The sequence below is a fragment of the Pagrus pagrus genome (genome assembly GCF_965226575.1).
Source record: "Pagrus pagrus genome assembly, chromosome: 15".
Taxonomy (NCBI): Eukaryota; Metazoa; Chordata; class Actinopteri; order Spariformes; family Sparidae; genus Pagrus; species Pagrus pagrus.
Window position 1 is genome coordinate 13,537,178 of NC_140199.1, and position 17,140 is coordinate 13,554,317.

General features: G+C 40.0%; 1 protein-coding gene across 5 annotated transcripts in view; it reads left to right on the forward strand.

Annotated features, from left to right (window-relative positions):
* The first annotated feature begins 2,384 nt into the window (after positions 1 to 2,384).
* The window catches only part of xpo1b (exportin 1 b), a 28,648-nt gene continuing 13,892 nt past the window's right edge, over positions 2,385 to 17,140 (forward strand). The window contains exons 1-6 of one of the 5 annotated variants that reach the window (XM_084375086.1): positions 2,385 to 2,761; positions 4,347 to 4,478; positions 5,846 to 5,947; positions 10,316 to 10,388; positions 11,759 to 11,820; positions 14,230 to 14,274. In XM_084375086.1, coding sequence (XP_084231212.1) covers positions 4,353 to 4,478; positions 5,846 to 5,947; positions 10,316 to 10,388; positions 11,759 to 11,820; positions 14,230 to 14,274 — 408 coding nt within the window. In that variant the 5' untranslated portion in view covers positions 2,385 to 2,761; positions 4,347 to 4,352. Of the gene's footprint in view, positions 2,762 to 3,252; positions 3,360 to 3,856; positions 3,876 to 4,346; positions 4,479 to 5,845; positions 5,948 to 7,613; positions 7,681 to 10,315; positions 10,389 to 11,758; positions 11,821 to 14,229; positions 14,275 to 17,140 lie in introns of those variants that run through there. The other 4 variants (XM_084375085.1, XM_084375083.1, XM_084375084.1 and 1 more) reach the window with 4 other exon arrangements.

The following is a 17,140-nucleotide window of genomic DNA, read 5'->3' on the forward strand; positions in this document are numbered from 1 at the left end:
TGATTGATGTAAACTTTATAGAGTGTGGCCTACTTTGATTGAAAGGCAGATCACTCCTCTGAAAATAGAGCTGATGTTCAGGCTTTATGGAGATCAATTTTTATGAATGACATGAGTTGTGACATTATTTTACTCACTATGACTTCACTGCGAGTGACCACACCTGAACCCAACATTCTCTAGACTGGATGCAGATGTATGTTTATTTGCATTCATAATATGTAGTTTGAACATTTAGGATTAAATGGATGGGCATTGAGAAAACATTATTTATACAGTAGATTAGATAAAAACATAATGGAGGTCTATCTTGCATGTTTTTTTTTTATTGCAAAATCGAATATCACAGACAAAATCACAAGCATGGACAACTGTGAGCATACAGAAAATGTAAATGGTAAACCACAATATTTAAAGCATCTAGCGGACACAGGACAGTGTGTGTGTGTGTGAGAACCTATATTAAAGGGTCACTATGTAGTTTTGAAAAAGAAATTCAAACTCAGAATTTTAATATTTAGAAATATTTTCCATAACTGAATAGACCAGATGTTCTCAGAGGAAAATAAGATCCACAGATCACTGTTCAAAGCTCGAAAGGTGGCAGGGTCCGCCAAATATAAACAAAGTAAAACAGTATGTAATTGTGTTGTCTGTTAGGGTCAGTTTGTTTATTCAGTCATGAACATGAAGAGAGTTTGTTTAGACATAAAAATCAGTCAATGAAGATCTATCTCTTTCTTCCCAAAAACTACACAGTGCACCTTTAATGCCTCATCCCACATGCTGTATGTCATAAGCTGAACTTCAAAACACTCACTTCTCTATTCCTGAAAAGTTGGCTGACCTGTTTGTGTCTTGAAGTGTGTGTTTTCTTGCAAGAGTGTTGGATTCTAGGAACGTGACGGCATGGAGGGCAAAGCAAATGGCATTCATGAATCAACACACAGATAATGGGCTTTGAAATTGTGTTTGTTAATAACAAAGGCTCGGATACAGGCCGACTGTCTTGAGGTGCGAGGCTGATCCAAGGACACTGTCACACCAACAGTGCACTGAGATGAAACATGTATGCATAGGGAACTTTTATTCCATAAGAAAGGCATGATTACTCTGCACCTGATTCCTACATTGGCAATCAGAAATCAACTTGTAATGCATTGTGGGCATTAGAGCATGTGCTTTGAGTTGATTTATTATAATGCACTAGTTTTAATGACTAAAATGTGCAACAACTGCAAACAAGGTTTTGTTGCAATCATACTGATATGCAAAACATGAAAAGGACAAAATGTCATTTGCTTTTCAATGCAACAGAACAGAAAACAGAGCTTAAGAGACTTAGCACAAACAGCATTTCAGCAGCACACCACTTCAAAATATCATGAACGATTCGTACGTGTTTCTATGGGGGTCGCCGATCGAGACATAAAGAAATGAGTGGCAGACAGTGTTGCTGGGTAAAGACTCAAACGCCCTTCGAAAAATCCTTCCTGAATGACTTTACTGGGTTGTGTACTGTCTCCACTACACACCAAATCCAGTATTTTTCCATCAAGTAGCGCGCTGGACCACGTGACCACAAAGGAGAGAGAGAGAGAAAAAAAAAACGCTGTCATGTTTGCATCCTCAATTGACAGCGGTGCACACTGTACACTGCCCTCAATTAGCACAATAAACACAATTCTCCCACAATTTGTGTGCCTCCTCTGTCACTTGACACCACATTTATGAAAGTCCGGCGCTCACTTTGTTACTGTCGCCCATTCGGGAAACAGATTCTCCTCCAGGTCGTTTTTCTAACCCCGTGCGTTCATGATCATGTAACCACTCCCACTCGTGGCTGGTGGAAAATTACCAGCTTACAAGCAACAGGCAAATGAATGGTACTTGCGGTTCATCACATCATTCAGCTCAAAAGTGTACCTGCATGCCCGCGGCCGATTTGTTTTCGGGGTGTAGCACAGTTAAAAGTAGGTGAAGCTTTACAGAGAGTCTTAAGTGGATACAAAAGCATTAGTTTTATGCCTCGTAATGTACGCACGTGCATGAGTGCCACTCGGCATTTACATTAATGAAGGTAATGTATAACTTGACCCGCAAGGAATAGCAATAAAACAGCGGGTCGCTTACTTATTCGCTATTCTGATAAGCGGAGTCATGTACAAGTCCACTCTGCATGGGAGTCTGCCCTCTTTTTCTCTCCGGGCGGAGTAGTCGCGTGGGCGCTTGAGCGAATTGAAATAAACAGACAGGCCGCTCGTCCAATGGCGCGTCAACGAGGAAGTCTCCGTCGAATCCGCGGCCAATCACAGCGCGCGGTGGGCGTGAACCCAGTCCAAACTTTACGCGGCGCCATCGGCTGAAAACTAAACCGAGATGGAATCTCCCAGTCTGAACCGGTTTCAACCGGTTGCGAGTTAGTTGCTTGAGAGAGGAGAGGAGGCGCAGGCACACAACCTCTACACCGCCCCGCTGGAAAATTATTAGAGTAACGAATTAATTAGTGAATCAAGGTTTACTTTGTTTCGTAAAATGTATCGGAGTGACATATTGCTGGGTTTGCCGTGATAGTAGTTTTGGGATCCACATCAGTGGTTCTTACCAGCCAGACATCACTCACTCACTGCTGGAGCTGGAGATAGTCAACGCTGCAGAAATAGGAAATCCTTTCTAATCAACAGTGATACTGAAGTACTCACTATATCTTGTAGCTTCCTTGGCAAACGCCACTCTTTTCAGTCAGAGCCTCGGACTTTAGGTAGGTAACTGGAGTGAAGTGCAAAACCTGCCATGCTGTGATGAATGTTTCTTGGCTTTACCTGTGACGGAAATAAAATGCATTTTTCTATACTGTGGGTATTAAGTTACGCTATCTTGTAGTGTGCATAGCCTGCCACAGTGCTCCTGAGAAAGGCACGCTAATTCAGAATGTAATAGCATCAGTGGGGATCACGAAATAGCCTTCGACTGTCCGCTAGCTAGCTCTGGCCACTTTACAAGGATTAGCTAACGATGGCTGTCAAGAGAAAGTGCTTTAACTTAGCGGAACTAAATGTATAAGTAACCGAAGCTGCATCTAGTAAGGTTACGTGCGACACTGCAGATGAATAAGTAGCCAAACGCTGTGTGACTAAATCCGTGCCTCTCCCACCACAGCAGCATCACTCGTGTGCGTGATGTGAGCGGATGTCAAGTTGATGTTGCTAGGTACTTAGCAGTGGCCACTGTTAACTTTATCTCTGCGTAATGTAAAGCGTTTGTGAATGCCACCGTTGGGGGCAAACCGCTGCCAGTCTTTCTTGAGCGTAGCCGCAACACGAAGCGTCAACTTCCCTAAACAGCGTTGCTAAATGACAGTGAGTAAAATGCATGTATGGGCTGGTATCCTCGGTGGGAGTGGTTGTAATCGGCGCTGAAGGACCACATGTGAACTGTTTGTGCGACACACTGCTAACAGCTAGCTAGGAATACGGCGTAACGGCTAGCGAATCTTAGCATGTTTATGAGGTGCGCTAGCTCCGCGTGCATGCTGTTTACGTTAGCGACGTTATAGGTACCGCAGGTCAGCTGTCAACATAGTTGTAAGCTGCATTCATTATTCATGTTTTTTCTTTCAAACGACGGCTGCTCGCTCCTTGTGTTGCGGTCGGTGTTTGGAGGAGTGAGCTCCGTCACTTGCAGATGTAAACAACGTGACGTCGCCTAGTATATCCGGCACGTGGGTCGGATAACCTTCTTAATATGGTCGCAGAAAGAAGTGCTTGATTAGTAGATCAGAGTAGGCAATATGGACGGACTGATCTCCCCAACCCGCTTATTTCTTAGTTGAATCTATTGTTTGTTTAAGCCAACGGGGAATGTCATTGACTTGGGTAATATAAATGGTGTACTCAGCTGTTTTCAAATCAATATTAACCTATTTCTGCAAGATAGTGTGGTGCCAGTCTGGTAAAAGCCCTCCTGCTACCAATGAATTAAGGAAACGTGATGTTTTGCACATTTGTACTGTCACAGTCTGGTGTTACCAGCCACTGGTTGTGATAATTACGTTAATTTGTCTTTGAAAGTCTCGACTCCTGGGGTAGGCCAGAGCACCGTGTCCAAAGTATTCAGCTGAACTGACAAAGCTTTCCTTTCCTTTGTATACCTTTTTGAACAGTGACAGGCTTGTGACACCATGTGCTTCACTTCTTAAAATGACAGCTCACTGGTGGATCTAGGGGGATTTTTTGTTTTAGTGGTCAGCTGTTGGGAATTGTTTCTAAACACACAGTTCACATGACTTTGCCTGTTGAATGTGTTTTGTGCACTCACAACCCCTCCCTCTGCTGTCCTTGTTGCAGAGCTCTATGCCAGCAATTATGACAATGTTAGCAGACCATGCAGCACAGCAGCTGCTGGACTTCAACCAGAAACTGGATATCAACCTGCTGGATAATGTGGTGAACTGTCTATATCATGGGGTGGGACCACAGGTACGTTGTGAAGCATGTACAAATGCTTTATAGGCCATCTGAAAGTATGTTGTTGTGTCTACCATGTTTATACTTTTTGACTAACAAGTATTTTATGCCATAAGTCCTCTTTATCTAAATCTGTCAAGTAGGCTGTTCAGTCCTTGTATTAGTATGTGCCCCGAGTGATCTGATCACAAGTGGACAGCTCTAAGTACAGGTGTGAATGCCCCCAAGACGCATTGAGGACTCATTTGAGATTCGATCACTCAGACCACATTCAGAGGCGGCCTGGGCCACATGTGACCGCATTCTTTAAGCAGTGTATGTACTCACAAGTGTCCTGGGCCACAGTGAAGGACCACCTACTCAACTGATGTCCTCCGCACAACAACAAGAAGCCACAAGGATAGGCAGAATGGATTACGCGCTGTCCGATTTTCACGTGATTCACTGTAATGCAAGCTACATGTTTGGGCTCTCTTAGCCTGCCAGAGTTGGCAGCAGATGTTTGTGAAAACACTGTTTAACTAACCGTTGAATTCGTAACCGCAATACCCCCCTAAGAGTTGTTAAGTGAGGAGAAACTTAACAAACTCTGTAAAACATTGCTTTGTTTCTTATAAACTGGCCGTTAAATGCAGAACATTAAGTTGTTTTTTCCCTTGTAAAAGTGTCAGTTTGCAGTGGCGTCGCTGTACCAGCTTGTCTGTTTCCATGTCTATAGCGCCTCTTTCTTCCCAACAGCTATCCGAACACACTGTTTCAACCGATTTCATCATTCAGACAAAATTTATTAAAAAAACACAACATTTTATAAACCGTAAACACGTCAAATTTTTTACAAATACAGTCAACAGTAACCAATTTAGGCAACTTTGATGCCTGTGGAGAAAGTCCTCGGACTCCCTTTAAAAAATCACTCAATTTTGTGAGTTGCTGAGTTAGGAGGAACATTATAAACGTTGTGAAATGCGGTCAACAACACACTGTTTGGTCTTTCTTCTTAATTCGACAAACGCTAAACATGAAGATATTTCTTTCCTTGTGTAAAAAACACTGCATCTGCTTGTTCCATCAGTGTATGTGTATATTTGCATATAGAGCGGGAAAGTGAGATCCGGTCACAACTAGTTACTCAAGACTAGTGTCGAGACGCATGTTAATGCCGGGGGTGAACTGACAGGCATGAAACTGTCCACTTGTGATCAGATCACTCAGGATGAATGTTGATACCAAATGTGAACAGCCTCTAGGAGTAACAACCTGGTAGTTACAGCACAGACCAGCCTACAAACTACTGTTGCTCTGTTTTTAAATGCATTTGCAAGTGTCTTTATGTTACCTCAGTGTTAAATCTAACGTGTCATTCATATTTTTTATTACAGCAAAGAATGGCACAAGAAGTGTTAACACACTTAAAAGAGCACCCAGATGCATGGACGAGAGTGGACACCATCCTCGAGTTCTCCCAGAACATGAACACCAAAGTAAGCCAACTCTAGTCCAAAAAGCATTGATGGAAAGACACTGACTTGTGCTTTGAGGAAGTGTATTCTATCACAAATACAATTTGCAATATAAAAAACAAAAGCGGGCCACAATGGGTTACTGACAACATGCTTTAAATTATATAAAATGTGCTATTTAATGGATATTTTCATTGAAAGCAGCTTTATGTACTGTGAGTGCATATTGTCGGTGCAAGTGGACCCAACAGAAGTTGAATACACAGTCCCGGTGGTATTTGTACTATGCCCTAACTCTAGAGCTATGCAGGACCTCCGGCTTCTGATAAAATGAATTCTGTTGGATCAGAACATACCAGATAAATATAGTGTCAGCAGCAACGCTGCTCTGTGTTTCACTGCTCCCTCTACAAATGTACATTTTGATCAGTCATCAAGAAAACGTTAATTATTTAAATATTTGCAATGGGCACAATCTAGTAAATAAGGTAGTCGTATCATAAATTATAAAATTGTTGCTCCTATTTTCAGCAAATTGCCATGCAAAATCTTAAAAGTTTAAACATATTTTTGTACAACCTGCAGGCTTCACTGCAAATGAATTACACAGGACTAAAAATGCAGGACAAGTCCAAACATTTTTGGATCTGCGTCAAGTAGAAAAGTAGAGTGGGCTGCCTCCATCCCCTTACTAGTTAGAAACATTGGCATAACCGTTACTGTTACTGTAACTGTAACTTGGATTTGGCGCATCAGTGTTGCAAGATTCAGTGAGTTAAAGTGTAATGATAATAAAAAAATTGCAGTAAATTGAGCTGCAGGCAATAGCATTTTGTCTGAGGGAACTCTTGCAGCACGTCATCAAGGTCAGCAATATATGTCACCCTACTGTTTCCTGTCATAAATAAAACTGGTGCTGTGCCCACAGCATGCCCTCTGACCAGTTATTGTAGTTATATTGATTATCAGTTAATATCTTCTTTATTTATCAAATTGATAACAGGTATAAATCGATTATCGATAAATCATTAACATCCATACCTCCGTTCATCTGTTCTATCATGTCCTCAGTCGGGGTTGTGCCTTACAGTATGTGTACAGTTAAGTTTACATTGTGCCCCTCCTGTGCAGCCGATAAAGCAAACTGCCCATGAATAGTGAAACCAGTGATTCAGTCTTCAGACCATTTCAAGGATTCACAATCCTAACAACACAAAATTGACTATGAAACTTAAAATAATCAAGCCTAACCCATAAATCTAACATTCATAATGGAAAATGATTCTATGCACTGAGTAGTAAGTGCAATGCACCCAAAACTTCCTCAAAGTACACAATATGAAATTTGCCTTTTTCTTTTTTGCTTGCCTGTAAGATTGCTTTTAACACTGACATTCATTACTAATGTCTAAGTTTATGTATCAACAGTACTTTTTTCTAGTTTTAAATTTGTAATTTGACAAAAAATAGGGTCATTAGAGGAAAAGAGGGAACAAAAGGTAAACACCTCTTGAATTCTACATTTATCTTGTTTCATTAGTTTTAAAAAGTGCATAATTTTGGAGCACTTTGAGCATTTGGCTTTTTCTTAGTAACTACTGTTATATTTGAAAAAAATGTAATGAATTCAAGCTGTGACTATTTGATATTAATCACAATGTTCCATTATGTTTATGGCTTGTAATAGGAAGAAAAGGGGTGTGTCATCCTGTGCCTCATGACACAGCTAGGCTTTGACGGCAGGCCTCCACAAGGTCTACCCTTTTTAAATTCCCTTTGACTGAATTCTGTTCATGCGTTTCTATTGCATCTGTTTCATTGGACAGAGGGAGGGTGCAGGCTGCAGTCAGTAGGATCCATTGTAGACAGACAATCTGTTGATGGCTTAATTTCACCTGTAGGGATCATGGCTCTGTTCCCGCCCCACCTTTCTCTCCTTTTACAGTGCATCCTCCTCCTCTTCTTCCCTCTGTTCCCCTCAGTTCTTCAGCCCAGACCCTTCAATAATGTGCTTTTGCCAGCTAAACAGATTCATCTGGCAGGTTAACTGCTGATAATTTCTCTCTTCTTACCTCCTGTGGTGATTTGTGCGAAGTGTGGCAAGTTAAAGGTGAAACAAAACACGCCAGAAATGTGTGCAGCACTCCAAGTGACACCTGGCAATGGTGCACAGTCAGTGTGCCTGTAAAGAGATTTCACCTTTAATCTTCCAGCACCCATTGTCTGTAGCTCATTGTTAATCCTGCTTTAATAACATCCTATACTACATGTCATTCATTTTTTTGGGAATCGTTGTGCTCCTGAATTGATGATCCCTACAGCTGAAACAGTCAGTTGAAGTAACACTAGATCAGAAACGAATGAAATAAAATGTTTTTTGTTTTGTTTTTTTCTTCATGCTTCACTATTCAGCAATCAGAAATTAATTCAAGGCATAACCTGTGGTTGGTCTTGCTGTTCCTTATGACACACCAGTTAATGGGATCTTATTTTGGCTTGCTTTAGACTTGAGCCACAATCTATATATTATGTTGGGAAAATTGACTCACATGGTTTAGGGTTGGGTATCGATGAGATTTTATTGGTTTGGATTCTGCTAATCGACTCTGGTACTTATTAAGTGCTCGTTCAGTACTTGGCATGTTGTTTGAGTAATAAAAGAAGCCAACTAACCAAAGAAACCTTTATTTTCAACAGATTTTAGACTGCCATAAAAAACTACTTGATAAACGAAAAGGATCGGTAGATAGGGTCGTGTTAGTTGATTCTGGGGCATTATAACTACAACTGAAGGCGCTGAAATTGCTGCATTCTTAGTTGGTGTTTAGACAAGTAACAGCCATGCATTAAAAAAAAAAACGCAGTTGCTTCAGGTACTGGTGAGACCATAAAATACGACCCTGGGGGTCTAGTTTGAGTAATAGAAAGCCTATCAGACTGCACATGGGTCTACAGGATGAGGGAGGAAAGGTAGCACCTCTGCAATCATTAAATCTTTGCAGCAATGTTCTTTAGAAACAAGGAATTGATATTACAAACTAATCTACAAGGAACATGCCTTTGCACATATGTGACTGACTGCAGCACCTTTACTGGATGATGTCGCAGCAGAAGTTGAGCCAAGTTTAATGTTATTGTGGGGTGACCCAGAGTTTTTTTTTCTGAAGTCCTCTGCATTGGCACCCCTGCCGCATTAACAAAGTTTTTCCATTCAAATCAATGAGGGGAGTGTCATTTCTCTTATGAAGGGCTAAAGTTGGGGCAATTGAGGTCTTACACCAAATTCGGAAGTATATGCTTCGTCATGATACTCACAGGGTTTGCCTTGCATGAACTTATTTAGAGCTGTGATTACATTTCATTGTATCTCTACTGTCTTTTTTTTAAAGCTAGCACCACTCTTGAGCTCAAACTCAAGTCTGTCTTACTATAATCTAGGCCTGCACGATATGAGGATAATCTGCGATGCTCTTCTCTCCTTCCTCAGCCATCATGCTAGCTAACCTCAGACTCGCCACCAAATTGACACCAATTAATTTGAGGGCAGCTGATGGCTGGTGGGGGCTTCATCTGATTAGCCAAAGTGGTGTGAATGCATGGCCCATGTATCAAGGGCTCCATCTGATAGGTCAAATGTTCTCATGCTGTGTGTGCATGGTGTGTGTTGATAAAATGATTATTATTATTTTTAATTGATTGCGTTTCAGGCAGTCTTTTGTGACATGTTTATTGCGCATGTTCATATTGCGATGACGATGCAAATACAATTTATTGGTCAGCACCACTCTAAGCGTGTGTGTGTGCGCGCGTGTGTGTGTGTGTGTGTGAGAGAGAGAGTGAGTGCACGTGTGTGTGTGCGCGTGTTGACACATATGCAACTGGTAAGGTAGTCGGACGCAAAGTTCAAAATTTGCTTGCAAGAGACTTAAATCCAATTCAGATTTTTCTTAACAAATTCACAACCAGCTCCAATTCAAAAGAAAGACGTTCTCGATGCCCAACCCTACACACTGTTTGTAGCATCGGCAAAAGAACATTTATCGTAGACCTTGTTGTGTCTTCTAGACTATTAGACTCACCCTTGGAGCAATCAGAGCCAAAGCTGGTTAATGGATTGCTGTCTGGTGTGATGCTGGGAGAAACAGCAGGACTTCTGCAGTGTTCCAGCTTATTGCTGCTTATAGAGATTTAAAAAACAAAACTACTTCTGCATACTACAAAATCTGCATGAAAGATGTGGTTCAGTCCAATCCAATTTAGAAATGCAAGTTATCACAGGCTGGTCCACTTCATACTGTTTTTGGTTCGTATTATAATTACACAATGCTTGTTGTTGAGTGTTCTCATAATAGCTTCATCCTAATGCTTCTCCCTCCTTGCATGTTACAGTACTATGCTCTTCAGATTCTGGAAACGGTTATCAAAACAAGATGGAAGATTCTTCCCAGGAACCAGTGTGAAGGTAACACTTGATTTTGTGGCATAATTCACAACATTTTTTTCTCTCAGTGTTACTGCCTTTTTAAATGTTGTGACGTGCCGTTGCCAAGTTGAGGACTGTTCCTCCTCTAAGCATGCTGGTTTGTTTTCTGCTTGACTGGCTTGCACTGGTCGCTGCAAGCCAGGTTGGATTCTGAACTGAAGCAGCTGTTTTCTAAAAGAAACAAACAAAACACCCCAGCACTGATTTTAAAGCTTTGTGAAGAAGTAGAGGAGCTTTAGTTAAAGTTATCACAGCACTTGTTTACATTGCTTTAAAGCTGTATGTGATTTGTTTTTGTGTGACAGTATGGTATATATTTTATGTTTGAAGGAAAATGGGACAATCACAGTGTTTTATTGTTTCAGCCCATTCATCTTATTGTACCCATAGGAGTAAGAGAGGCAAGTTACTGGCATGGATTAATCCCTGCCACAGTGTCTTTTCTCAAAATACCGCCACGAGTTGCCAAGATCACTAATTTTCAAATCTTACACATTAGATTTTTTATTAATAATTACTATGGACATGAAGTATCAAATTCTACTATTTATTTAATTAATTTCATATGGTTATGACAAAAATGTTTTACATTTTTACACTATTGCCTAATTGCAAATTCCACCTTATCTCAACACAACTTCTTGTTATCTTTTTTAAATAAAATTTATTGTCCTTTATTACCACCCAATATTTTTTTTGATTTTAATGATACAATTTGATAATGGTCTAAGTGCAAATCAGCTGATTCTGCCTCCCTCCATTCTTCTATAATTTTGCTCAAAAATTAATTTTTTCCATTGAACTAAGACTTCCCTGCTTCTGACCGTAGATGCCTGAATTTTGTTCAAGTGGCAAACCCAGTGCAGGGCGACCGGCAAGTATGTCTTTTCCCCCTTGTGTCAGAGTATTTCCTTGTTTTCGGCTCCGCTCACTACACCGCAGCACACGATTCTCAGAATTGAGTATACAGTATAGAAAGAAATGCGAGGGAGCTGAAAACACATTTTTGAAGATGCTCTGCTCACGTTGACAATTTTGTCTGTCTATAAAAACACGTGGGGAAATGTAGCTTCCACTGAACTGACCAAAACTTTTGCCCTGTAGAAGTTCAGCGGCAGCTGCAGCCCACATCCATGTGTTTATCGGCAGGCTTTGCAAGTTTATGTAAATGGAAGTATAAATGTACTGGGATAAGATAGTCAGATTCAGCTAGTTATGAGCCAACAGACCGTGTTAGGGTTACTGAGTAACCTGCTCCAGGCAGCTTGCTCATGTTAGGATGTATTTACATTAACATATTGTATTGGTGCATGCTAACAGTGTTCTTCTGATATTTGTGTGTTTGCCAGGTATTAAAAAATATGTTGTTGGTCTCATTATCAAGACTTCATCAGATGCATCAAATGTGGAGGTGAGTAAAATCTGACTGTAATTTACATGGGGGGCATTAGATGAGGACTTCAACTTTAACGGAGAAAGTTGGCAAAACAATTCTAACTTGTGCACTGATGTGGTCTAAAATTTTACTTTCTGCTGGCTTTTGACACTGACGGCTATTTCTTAAAAATGGAAGTGAATCTCCTTTGTGATTTTATGTTTATGGTGCATCAGAGCAGCATGTTAGCAGTCAGTTCTCCGAGCCAATCGTAGGACAGCCATGAGTAATGCTGGTAACCATAGTGCTGTGTTGTCCAGACCAAAGACGGTGACTTCAGCTGCTTTTGCAAGTGTTTTTAACGAACTTGATCACACCAACAACCAGAGGGTTGAGTTGTTAAGATTGTGTTTAAGCTACACTTGCGGCATCTTTTTGTGCCTTTTCTCCAGAGAGCACAGCATTTGACTCTCCTGTACTAAACTAACATGCTAAACTGTAGGGATTCAACTCATCCCTAAAAAATCTTTCGCCTCTTTCTGATTGATGTCTCTGATTTTCTGTCTAACGTGATATAGCTTCAAAATAAAATGAAATATATTGAAATTCAAATCCATTAGTGGTTACAGCAGCTTTCAGAAAGTCACTTTGTTAGGCTGTTAGGCCTGGTTGTTTATGTGTGTATGGAGCTGCACAGCCTAACTCAAGTGACAAATTACAATTGAATCTTATTACCTATTAAATAGCAGTACTTTTACAGGTAACGAATACCAGCACAGAAGACAAAATATTAGCTAAAGTACTCACACTAGTGTAAAACTAGAGACTGTCATGCAATGGCATCACACCAGCTGTGACACCCATCGACACATGTCAAATTATGCCTTCTTCTTTGGTAGTACTCGCTACAATAGTACCCCTTACACCTGCTAACATCTGGCTTATGTCTTCAATGTGAATGGGTACAATCGGCATTAACTCCCAAGTTAATTGAGTTGTAACTCCAAGTAGTCACAGGTGTCAGGTGGCACAAGCTTCAATTGGCTGTAATGAAAACACAGCACCGGGGTGGACAAGATAATTTTCTTAAGGGCCTTGGCTTGTTAATACTTTCACATCTGTCTCCGTTCAGGCAGCGCTCGTTCAGTGCTGAGTTTGAAAGATACCTAAAAAGCGACAACTGTTATGGGGCGTTCATGTCAATAATAACTGAGCCTTGCTGCCAGCTGCCTGATCGATACTGCACATGTGCAACTGTTAACAGAGATGAGAAAGAAGCAAGATGTCTCACTCTTTCGCAACTTCTGTTATCAGCTCTAGAAAAAATTATGCGTCTAATTCAGAATGTCAGTAAGACTTCTCAAAACAAGTTTATTATTGTCTGGATGTAGTATGATCTGCGCTATATAATCTGCCGCTTTCTACTTGTCCCTGTTATTCATGATGACAAATGTGACACGCACAAAAAAAACAACATTTGTCAATTGCCTATTTTTAGCGTGTTTACTCATGCTTTAAAAAAATCTGCATACACATGCCATTTTTGGTGTTAAAGTAGTAAAGGTGGTGCAAGAACCACATTTTTCCATTATTACTCACACACACATACACACCCATGGTGAAAACGATACCAGCCCCACTGTCGCTGCTGATAAATACAAAAGTGAAACTGAAAGAAAATTAAACTTAAAATGTACCTTTAAAAACTAAACAGTGGACACTGTTTATTACCAGTTAAATATTATTAGGCAAACATGTTTGTTTTTGACTAGAGTTTAGCCGGCAAAGGTAACCTTGAAAAGGGTTAGGGTTAAAATCAAACCTCTGTCTGTCTCTAACTGATACACTACCACTTGAACATTAGTAACTGATAACCAACCTCATGCTGAGAAAGCAGCGCTCCAGACATGTTTCACGTGATTACAACTCTGCACATTAAACCCAACTGGACAGACTTTTCTGAAGTTATTTGGATTAATTGAAACAAGTTGACCATACTGTCTTGTCTGAACAGTAATTGGGTTGAATTGAGGTTTCACGTTCAGGTGCAAGGATTCTATAAATGAAAACCATAATTTGTTGCAGTGTGATATAAACTATCATACTTGTGTAGTTTAATTACTCACTTTTACTAAAGGCTTTGATTCTATGAAACATTAGATTTATGACAAATTTTATTTATTTAATTAACCAGTCCTAAAGCCTCCTTTCAGAAGTGATTGTTTAACTCTTAATTATATTGTTGTCATTGTTTTTTTTGTCATACCATCCTTAATTGTCTCGCTGTTTGATTTGTGACCGCTAACCTTTCATTTTGATAGTTTTATTGTATTAGATTTCAAAATGTTTTTCCATCTTCCAAGTTTAATGATGTGATGAAACGTAGACTGTGTGACTGGCACTCATTTCTCTGTCTGTTTTTGTTCTCTTTTGTTTTCTTAATAGAAAGAAAAGGTCTACATTGGAAAGCTGAACATGATCCTTGTTCAGGTAAGCCGTCAGTACTAACGACAAGTCAATGAATGAACTATTTTACCTCCTTTTGGAACCTTATCTCCGCTCTTTTCAAAGCTCAGAACCAATGTTGCTGCAAAACCTTAAGACGACAGAATAGTCAAAACGTTTCTCTCTTCTTCAAACTTCAAACATCGTTTTTAACAATGTGCTTTTACATTGTTGCATTGAGTGTGCTTAAAAGCCTGAAAGCGTTGGATGTGGTGCATTTCTTTTTACTCTCTTCAGACACACTGACAACTGAAGCATGAGAAACTTTAAATGCAAACAGGATACAAAGTAAAAGCACTTGATCTTTGTCAATACGGCATTAAGCAGAGGCTTTCTGCCTTAATAAAGCCTAAGACCTAGGTTTTAGATGTTCCTACCCACATTATGAACCCCATTTTAGCTGTAATGTCTATTCCTGTGTAAGTATATTGAAATCCTTGTGTGTGTACACATACCTGGCCAAGTTGATTGTGATTACACTGTCAGTTTCACTGTGAAGTTTAGAATTATAAATGTTTTTGTATTTCTGTTGGAGTTACCTAAAGCCAGTCTGCAAGTGTTTTAAATTGATCTATTTGAAGCCTAATCATTATTGTAACCCATCATTGTTGGTACCCCTGCTGTCATTGTCTTCTGTTGAAATACTGGGATGTTTTCCACAACTCCACATTGTTGCATGTGAGTGAATTGTGGAGAGGCACAAAGAAGTGGCAGCAAACAGTTTCATTGAAGTTATCCACATTGACAGCAAGAGAGCACACCGGAGCAGAAACTCAGTTCTAGCCAGCTACTCATATCTGACTCATTGCTGAGGACAATTGAAAGCCACCAACGAGTACTAAGGCACTTACTGAAACAGAGTGCACTATATAGTACAATATCTGGTCCTACTGAAGACTGAAATGGTCTTAGCTTGTATTACAAAGTGTATTAAACAAAACACAACAATAAGGCTGTCATGGTGGTTGGTTAGTTGTGTGTGGTTACTGAGAGTTTATGCAGATGATTAAAATGGAGATGAGTTAGATGCCTGTCAATCGTGATTTATAGTAAATGGATGAAGGCTTCTGTCTTGAGAGACTTAAAATAAACCAGGACTTGGTTCCAAGGTTTCTGCAGGTCCATGAAATCCTTGGAAATGTGTTAATTTGAGAAAAGAAATCAGGGCCTTGAAAGTTTTGGGAAATGGACATAAATAGACACAGGTAGAAATTTAAGTTCTTTTGATTATGGATGCACAATATATATCGGACTGATACCATTTTAACCCGATATATATTGTGCATCGATATCGGCCCGATACTGGGAAATTTATATTATTGGCTCTTTATCAGTATTGGTGAAATTCTAGCAGATAAATAGAGTCAGTGATATGAAGCCTAATTGCTTTCATTGACTCAACAAGTGCAGCATTTACAAACTCTGATACAGCAGATGGCCATTTACACCTTAAAAGTTGGTTTGCAATACACCAGTAATAAACAAACAGAGAGATGTTTTTACAGTCTCAGTGGAAGACACAGAATCACGATTGCAATTGGCAACGCATGTTCAGAGAGGACACAACAAATCTTATTAGAGCTGCAGAATATTAAATCGTGCATCTTGGCTCACTGCATCTTAGCCTTTCTTAGATCCAGGTGTGCATAAACTACAGGTTATTAACTACTTCTTAACGTTTTTTTTATTGGAATCGGCTGAAAAACCTTGGCAAGGTTTGACCCATGTCTCAAACCTTGCTGTACTGGGCCTGTAAAGTACTTTAAAAGTCCTTCAATTTGATGTTTAAGAAGTTGTGGGAATCCTGTCCTCCCTTCAAAAAGTGATTTAATGTTAATGCTGTGGATTATGGATTAATAGCCTCTCTGTAGCTACAGTGAAGAGGTCTGTACAGAGCAATGTAGTGATTAACAGGAGAAAAATAATAGTCTTTTCACTACATTCATAACTCTAATGTTGACATTTCCTCTATGTTAGGTAGTTTAGCACACCTGAATGTGAAACACAGCACATGCATATAAAAAAGAGATGGATATGCTGACAGTCTTCTTTTAAAATAGAATTTCAGGATCATCAGGGTCGGTTTGAGCGTTCAAAGCTTCCCTCAGCTTTTGTAGTGATACTTTCTAACCTGAAGATGTCACTCTTAAATGGTCTATCTGACTCTAAAACTGTCTGTCAGTTACGTTCAGGACTCGCATTTTAAAATTGCATATGAATTCTCCTTGAATGTGTTTGGCAAGGCTGCCAGTGTTTATAAAATGTCACTGTGGCCTCATGATTGGAAAGAGGATCGTCTGAAAGAGAGAGGAGGAGAAGCGGTGTGTATTTGTTTGTATGGAAACATTAGGATGTAACATCCCTAGACACAATGCAAGCACAGAACAACATATTATATAACAAATGGTGTCACTGATAATTGTACCCTTACTACAGGAGAGCGCTGAATCCTGTAAACACTAGGCTGTAGAAATGAGCTGTTCACTGCCCTGTGCTGTCTAATCAACAAACTAGAGCCGACCACTTCAGGACACTGTTGAGTCATTGAGATGGATATCAGAAGGACCTTGAGACTGACAAATTAGAGTATAGTGACTTATTGGTGTCCATATTCTGAATCTTGCTTCTGAATGTAAAAGAATTTCTGTCACCTTCTTGATGTGTGTGTGCGTTTGATATATATGTGTGTGAGAGCATCAGGGACAGGCTCACTGGCTACATGAGTGACTTTGCATTAATGCCAGTGAGAATGAGTCACTGCCTGCGTCAGCTGAGCTAACATCGTTTTGGCCTTCGGGGACTATAGAGCTCCAGATTCCCCACTCGTCCTTACGAGGCTGTGTTTCAAATG